Raw genomic sequence first — 8934 nt, forward strand, 5'->3', positions numbered from 1 at the left:
GGAAAATCCTACAAGACAAACAACTTGATTTCTTCAGTAAATAAAAGGCAATAAGTAAAGGGAGGGGTAACTCTAATAGATTAAAAGCAATTTAATAGATATATCAACCAAATGTAATGCCTAAACCTTGTTTGGATCCTTATTTGAACAAAACCAACTGTAAAAAGACATTTGAGGCAACCAGGCGAATGAAAGTACAGATTAGGTATTAAATAATTTGAAGGATTTACTTTGTTTTGGTTTTGTGTGTTTTGAAGGAGGTCAATGTTGAAGCATTTATGAGTGAAATTACTATGTTGTGTAATATTTGGTTTTAAATATTCTAGAGGAAAACAAACAAACATGGGAAAGGATAGATGAAACCAGAATGGTAGGATGAATTATTGGTGAATTTAAAGCACAGGTACGTGAGGTCATTTTCCTACTTTCTCTAATGTTGTGTCTACTTGAAAATGTCCACGATATAAAGTTAAAAACAAAGTGGAGGGTTTACTGTATCTCCACAGTTTGGAGAAGGTTTTTCTGGAGTCCCTGAACTCGGATGCAGTGAGCCTGACTTGAGCTTCCAGTTCTTATGTGGGGAGCAGACCAGGCAGCTCCCTCTCTGGCAGACAGTCAGAGCTCTGGCTTTTGTTCTTGTACTTTCTCTGCCTACAACTGGGTGTCTGAGGCAAGGTCATTCAGGTCCCATTCTAGCCTTAGAAGTATCATCAATCTCTTTTTTGGCCTCAGTTCCAAACTGCATCCTCCAGCACAATTAGCCCTGAACTCTTTATTTTAGAAAATAAAACTTACCCTTTGAATCCAATTTAGCTTGGATCTTTGTGATAATATTCTATCAGCAAAACCCTGGAGGGCAGACAGTCTTCCGAACCTGACCCATAACTACAGGGTCCTAGTCAGATAAGAGGATGACAGAACAGCTGAATCGAGGGAAGGTATTTTGAGGATAAAGGAAAATTATACATGTTCCCAAGCTAAGGTCAATTATCCAGGGTAATAGAAATGTTTAAAAAAAAATTGAGAACGTAGAATTAAGTGTCAGAGGAAGTTCCTAAGAAAGCACAATAAGGATCAAAGACAACGTGGAAGAATTAACGTCAGAAAGAGAGATGATTTATTGTTCTATAAGTTGGTAGAAAGAAGGAAAAGGATTAAAGAAGCTACAGAGACAAGTTGAAATAGACATGAAGGAGATTGAAGTGTTTTTTTCTCCGCTGGATGAAACCTTAGGAATAAAAAGGAATAGAGAGAAAGGAAAGGGAATTGTGCCCAGGGCTAGAATAATAACAGCAGTGGTATAAAGGCTCGTCTGGCTACCCTTTGGTGACGGCCCAGGAGCTGGGCTAGGAATTAGAGAGAGGAGGGAGGAGAGCTGCCCAGCTTCCAGGTTCCACGAGGACCCTTGAATTCTACTCCGTACTGTGCAGTCACATGGATGGGCAGCTCAGGCCGCCTAATGAAATTCCATAGGCTATGGAAAGGCCCGGGAGAAGATGCCTCAGTAGGTGATGGGTGGAGAGGGCGCTATCATGCAGAAAAGTTCACATACAGAACCGTTGGCTTTCCTGTTTGTCCCTCCCACCCCCACACCTCCCAGGATGCCTAGCAGAGGTTCCCAAGGAACATCCTCACTTAGGTCTAAGTGGGAGGTAATGTCCCAGAAGAACCTGAAAATCACGAAGAGATACTACGGTATCCTTTGTTCTGTTCAAATCCTCTATTCCAGCCCTCTCCTATAACTGATTCTTCCAATTATTTTTGTTCTCTAAACACGGAGAACATAAAGCTTCATGTAAATACAATTGTGGCAAAGCTGCATTTTCACAGAAAAATCTTACTGGCTTCTTCAATGATTTTAAAATGAGTTTATTAATGATATCAACACATTTTCCAGGGTTATAAATATTCAGATTAGGCCGTTTCTCAAATATTTATATTCACTAAATGTTGCACATGCAAAATTCAAAAATAGCTTTAGCTATTACAATAGAGTGCATTTTGTCATGGTAGTCACAAAAGAGAAAGTTATCTAAAGAGAATTAGTGTTTCCCTGAATATTTTCCCACAGACAGAAGTCAAAATTATGTTGTATTTTATTTACTACCCAATATATACATGATATTTAAAAGTAATTCTGTTCCCCAAAAGTGCCCCCTTTTTCCCCAGGGCATGTTGATAATGACTTATATAACTTGGTAATTTCAATAGCAACTTTGAACATGACATACAACAATAAAAACATAATACCCCACGTACCTTGCAGGTATTTAGTTTAGCTATTTGCATTGATATCTTTGAGTTATCTCAAGTACATGGTACTGTCTTACTTTAATCTACAAAACTGACTAAAGCCTAGTAAAAAATACAGTTTAATAATCTCAAAATGAAGTTTGAGAAAACGGCTTAAAGATACAAAATGTAAAAAGAAAAAGTGAATACTGAAAAAGATACAAATAATGCCCTGAATAGTATGGGGGTTCAATACAAATAGGACCCAGTATGAAGGTGTATGAAACTATGAGTGAAAAATTAGCTTTCTCCTATCTTGACACTAACTTACTGAGAGACCTAGGGCAAGTGTTCTCTGACATGGCCCTGAGTTCCAAGAGTTCCAGTTTTACATTTGAAACCTTTACTGATATGCATGTATCCCATTCTTACATCTACCCATGGGGGGATCCCAATAAATGGATTGCAAAGAACTCCTAGCAGTTCTGCCCTGGCATTGGCACAGAATTATCTGAATACACAGTATTTACTGAGAGTCCCATTGAGGGAGATAGTTTAGGCTCCTTTGAAATTATAGGGCACGTGTCAGCAGGCTTTTCTCTTTGGTTGAGTAAATGAAGTATGTCAAGGGTTGTTTGAGCAACTGATTTTCTTTGCTTGCTCCAGGCCCCCATTTGCTTTGCATCTGACCACTGAGCAGATGGCCTGCTGAAAGTTGTCACTGACCACCACATACAGCAACAGGTTCCCAAAGGTGTTCAGGGCAGCTAATGGTCTAGAAACGATATAAGCTTCATGGATCTGATTCTCAATGGAGCAGCTGATGGAAAGCAGGCGAGATTCAATCCGAATGACCCTCAAGATATGGAAGGGTAAAAAACATACATAAAACACAAGAAGTAGCAGAACGGTGAGCCTTCGAGCTTTCTGCTTAAGGCAGCTGTGCGTCTGAGGTCCCTGGGTTAGGGTGTAGAGAATCATTGTGTAACAAAGTGTCACGATCACCAGGGGAAGGCAGAAAGTAGTTGTGGTCAAGATTAGATTGTACCACTTGATAGTGGTGAGGTCATCCGAACTGGTGATGTCCAGGCAGGCGGATCTATTGGTCCTGGTGGTGGATGTGATCAAGAAGGTCATGGGAATGACAGCCACCAGGGATATGATCCACACCACAGCACAGGCCGCCACTGCCCACCGAGTTTTGTGGATGGAAAAGCAGCTCATTGGGTGGCTGATCACAAAGTACCGGAAGATGCTGAAACAGGTGAGGAAAAGGATGCTGCTGTACAGATTGAAATTGAAGCTGAAGCGGATGAACTTGCACATGAAATCCCCAAAGACCCAGTTTTCGCCGCTGGCATAGTAGTGAATCAGGAAAGGGAGGCTGGTTAGATATAGCAGGTCTGTGCAGGCCAGGTTCAGCATGATGACGGTGCTGCTCTTCCAGGGCCGCATTTTGAAAATGTAAGTGGAAATTGCCACTGCATTCCCTGGAAAGCCCACCAGGAAGATGACGCTGTAAATAACCGGGAGGTAGTGCCTCTTGAGTGGGATTGTTTCATCGGTGCAATTTCCAAAAGCAGGTGCATGATCGGGGAAATCAGAAGCATTTGCAAAATTGTCTAGTGTCTCATTCATGGTTGTCTCCTTTCATCTTGCAAGAAAACAAGAGAGTTCAGTTTGGCAAGATGAATTGACGGAGAAGTAACTCACTGATAAAAGAAAATAGAAAACATTAATGATAGGGTAATGAAAACAGTGATCCACTTTTAAAGGAAAAGTGCTCTACCATCCTAAATTTGCCACTTTTTTTTCTCTTTAATCTCAAAAGAGAGCCTGTGGAGAAGAGATTGAATTTCTAAGAAAATGGCTGTGAGGCGAGTTACTAAAGACATCTAATAATAATATGAAAGTTGAATTACCATGAGAATCGAAATGAAGGATTGGCAAAAAAGCCACATGGAGCTGTGGAAAACAATTTGGCAAGGTTGCTGTTTGGGCACGCCGTTAGAGACTTAACAACAAGACCCACCATTAATCAAGTGTGAGGCCCTTTACCTCTAAACTTGACAAGACATTGAGAAATATTTCTTATTACCTCTCTTTCGCAGAAGAAACTAAGACTGAGGGAGGTTATGCAACCTGTCCCTGGTAATACCTCTAGTGGCATGGCCCAGATATGAACCCATGCTTATCTGAGTGAAAAGCTGTTCTCTTTATACCTTACTTCACTACGCTGCCTCTGAATCTGGATTACCCTAAATAACTGATGGAACAGGCTGTGCAAAGGCATGAAAAGATGGAATACTGGGAATTTTGTAACTGTAGGTTTTTCTGCATTGCCATATTATATATGTGGTACATTACATTTCAAATGTCAGTTCTTCCAACCTATTTTAATAGTTTGGAAAAAATGTAATTTGTTCTTGGGTTTGGAGTGGAGGGGTTGCAGGGACAGAGGAGCAGCTGTAAGAGTTTGGGTTCTATCACCACACGGCCTGACCTTGATTCTCAGTTTAGCCGGCGAGTAGTCATGTGTCCCTAAGCAAATTATTTAAGCTCCCCAGGGTGGGAGGATGAGATTTTAACTTCCTTCTTCCTGCTTATCAGTGTTTTCTAAAAATTTGAGAGTGAATTTCTGCAATGAGAAAACCATGAAGATTATATTTTAAAAGAATTACTTACAATTAGCTTATGATTTGAATGTAAATAGCTATTGGTAAAATGCATCCACTTACACATTTATGGAGTGCCCACTGTGTATTAATTAGGCACTCTGTCAGGTCCTGGAGATACAAAATGAATAACACACACAGATGTACAACCGCTATCACAGTCTACTGAGAGAGATGTACATAGAAATAATTTTAACAAAGTATAACTGTACCTCATGGAGCCGTCAATATACTAAACAAACAAACAAACAAACAAAAACACTTAGAACACTACTAGGCACATAATAAATCCTCAGTAAATGTTAGGTAGTTGTTAATCACTAAGTCCTTTGGTAGATGAGTGGTATAAGGCTACTAAGATCACAAAGACGGGAGGGAACCTGGAGAACAGTAGAGGGCACTGAAGGAAGGTCATACAGGAAGAAACATTTACGCTGACACTAGCAACAAAATGAGAAAGACATTTCAGGCAAATGAAAGAGCATTTGAAAAGGCACCTAGATATGACAGAACTGACGAGGTCCAAGGGAGATCTAAGTAGCTAAATATGGCTGCTATACTAGGGGGCTTTGGGAGATGAAGCTGGAACAAAAAAAAATCGCTAATAATAAAAATAATAGTGTCTCCTGTGTACAAAGCACGCTTCTAAGAGTCTTACATATATAAAGGCACTTAATCCTTATAGCAACCTGGTGAGAGGGAGCTGTGATCATCCATCCCCATTTTACAGGTGAAGAAACTGAGGCACAGAGCAGGCAGGACTTGCTTAAAGTCACACTGCTACTAATAGTTAATAGTGAACCAAATTACAGAATGGGACAGGCTGTCTGCCGAGCTGGGATGCCTCTCACGAGTAGGCAAGAGGCAAATAAGTGCCCTATGATAGCAAAGATGAATTAGACTTTATTCCAGAAGAGCTCAGTAAATCAAAGTCCTAAAATGTATGAAGTAGGACCAAAATGTCAATAATAATAGTACCCACCTCATTGGGTTGAGAGAGGATTAAATGAGTTAATACACATAAAGTATTTTGAAGGATGCTCGTGTCTGCCATCATTACCACTACTACTTGGTGCTAAAATCTACGCTATCAAGCTTTTCCTCAGCATAGCACAGAGGTGTATTTCAGATTGGCCCAATGTAGCGAATCTGAAATTAGGAGACTCCTTCTCTGTTTATTGGTCTGCAGTGCACTCTTCCAGGTTGCACTTAGGGTACAGATCAGAATGCATTTAAACATTTCTTACTTTTCTTCTGAATGAACTGGAAAAAGAACAGCACAGAGGTGTGAAACTTGCCATCGGGCAGGTGTTAGGAGAGGCCGGTGCTCCCTGGGACCATGTATTACCTATAAAAGGTGAATGTTTCTCTCCTTGTCAGGTTAAGGACTCTCCCTGGCAATGCTATTCGTAGAACTATCACCTACACAGCACTGGAGGGGCTAGGAGTCAGGCACTGCTCATTGGCAAGGGTACAATGAGGCCATAGCTCTTTCCTTGGCCAACGCCTTAAATGGGCTCATGCACAGGTAGGAGGCTGCAATTTAAACCTAAAGAAAATGGTCATGGTCATGGTCAGGACGCCCCTGAAGTGGTACTTCCTGAAGTCAATTCTTAGCAAATCAAGACTCAAGTCCACACCGCTTGCCTGTCAACTCCTTGAAAGCAGAAACATGAAGTCACGTTATACCCCAGGGTCCTAACACGCAGAAGGTATTCTATAAATACTTGCTGTATACATACAAGAACAATGGTTAACATCAGCAAAATTTATCTTGTGCTGAAGGGCTAGTGAAGCAGCAACTATTATTAAAAAAAAAAAAAAAAAAAGTTTTGTTCTTCAATGACTTTTCAAGTAAGGAGCAAAATTAATTTCTGCCATTGCCAAATGAACCCCTGCTGTGTTATGGGGCCATTTTAAACAATAATCCTATCAGGAAAAGACAGGTTGTGGGTAGAAACAACCAGCTTATTATTTTGAAAAACAACAGTTCAGCTTGGGATTTAATGAAACTGATTAACCAATTGTAAGGGAGGAGGGGCTAACTAAGAAACTTAACCCCTCTCCCATAAATCTCACCAAAAGAATGGTTTGAGTTTACAAAATATGTGTGACGTTAAGAACAGCAGACAAAAACTGTTCTGGGCTGTGAGCCAGGCAGAATGAGGCCGTTTCTTTCCTCGATAGTCCCAGTGTCCTCTGCAATTCCCTGCTACCACCCAGAGCACCAGATGTCCACAAAGGAATCATTTACATTCAAAGGACATTAAAGAATAATGTGGTGTATTCCCTATTCTTTGCTACAACAGTGACTCTCAGTTGTAGGGGGATTACTGACCACCGAGGCCTGATGGAATCTCTAAATTAGAAATAATGATCTATTAAGCTTCACCATAACCAGGTGCCACACAAATAAAAGCAAGCACCAAAGATTTACGAAATTTGTATAAAGGCAAAAAACAATTTTTGCTTCTTTTTTTCTCTGAAATTGGGAAGAGATTGTGATTGTTTGAGGCTAGCTGCAAAATATCAGTGTTTTGGGAGCACACAGCTTGAAGACCGCTATCCTGATGCCAGCTTGCCCATGAACCTCACACTGGGATTCCAAGCTTTTGTGGATAAAGAAAGGCAGGACCAGAAATGGTATCTATTCAAGTGACGGTACATGTGACTTTATGTCCATAGAGTATTTTTGTCCATTTAGTGGGAACAAGTAAAGTGGTCTTAATGATGAAGTGATTCTTCTAGGGTATTTGCTAATTTGGTAGTAAACTCCTTATCTGAAGAGTAAACACTCTTCCCCCTCCACTGCAGCGTGCGTGCACACACACACACACACACACACACACTTGCACTTCGTTTTTCTGGTGCCCTCCAACACTGAGTTAACATCCAATCTCTCCTCCTTTTCTCAAGCGGCCAGTGGACCAGAGAAGTATAAGTTTAGAATGCTGCACCTGTCACCTTCCTCAGAGTTCTTGGAAACTCCACAGCTGGGGTCACATTTGGTTACCAAGAAGAAACTTTGATAGACCTTTCATTCATAAAGATTCATCTTGGTTTCCTCCTCTACATATTTGTAAACTGATTTGATTTCCTAGTGGAAAACAGACCAATTCTTAACCTAGACAAATTTGTGACTTGGGCAAAGGTTTTTCTCCCTGAGCCCTGAAGGAAGGCCTCCACCCACGTCTTCCCTGAATCCCAGCTCTCAAATAAGAATCTGCAACTCAGGGACCCTGAAGACTTTTAGGACTTGCCATGTTGATGGAGCCCCAAGCTTTCATTTTAGTTATTTGATCTTTGGGAGAATCAAATAAAATAATGGAAGCTCTCCTCAGAAAAATGCACAAATGGACACAAAAATATACAATATACAGTTTGGAGGTTTAGAGACAATCCAAAAAGAGTTCTCTTAATTTATAGCAATGAAACAAGACACAAGAAAGGGATTTCAGAGGACAAGATTTTGTCTGCGCCTTGGAGGACTGCGGGGCAGTATCTTTGGGCATTGCTTAACACCAGAAAGTCAGAACCATACAGTATGAGCTAAGAACGCACCAGAAGGCGGAACCAACTGAGGTCAGAGATGAACTCTCTGTTTATCCCCCAAATCCCCCCAAAGACTCCAGGTTTTGTCATGAAAAAGGCAGGAGATGAGATCACAGTGCAGAACTTCTCCAGATCTCCCTGAGACAAATGTCAGGCCATCCTAGGATTTTATTTTCCCAGAATGCGCCCCTGCCCCATCCCCACACAGCATGCGGGATACTCCTGCTCTCTCCGGAAGAACAAGTTGGAGGCTCCTGCCCTGGCCACCCTCCACCCACAGGCGGCGGCAGGGACTTGCCCCGGGCTTTCACCCAGGCTCTGGGCACTCCAAGTTCCCACTCCCGGATCAGCGAAGGTCCCCGCACCCGGCGCCCTCAGGCCTGCAGGGTCCCGCTCCCCAACCTAGGCTCACCTGGCACCCCGCAGCGGCCGCCATGCGCTCCACCGTGGCTGTACCCTGGCGGCAGGGGTCCCA

The 8934-nt window shown here is 41.8% G+C and overlaps 1 protein-coding gene across 1 annotated transcript; it reads right to left on the bottom strand.

The window, feature by feature from the left end:
• Window positions 1-1907: 1907 nt before the first annotated feature.
• On the bottom strand, window positions 1908-3941 carry OXGR1 (oxoglutarate receptor 1). Its single transcript, XM_019756865.2, has one exon. The coding sequence runs from the start codon at window positions 3868-3870 to the stop codon at window positions 2857-2859; it is 1014 nt and encodes a 337-aa protein (XP_019612424.2). The 5' UTR covers window positions 3871-3941; the 3' UTR covers window positions 1908-2856.
• Window positions 3942-8934: the final 4993 nt, after the last annotated feature.

The sequence above is a fragment of the Rhinolophus sinicus genome, linkage group LG04, assembly GCF_036562045.2.
Source record: "Rhinolophus sinicus isolate RSC01 linkage group LG04, ASM3656204v1, whole genome shotgun sequence".
Lineage (NCBI taxonomy): Eukaryota > Metazoa > Chordata > Mammalia > Chiroptera > Rhinolophidae > Rhinolophus > Rhinolophus sinicus.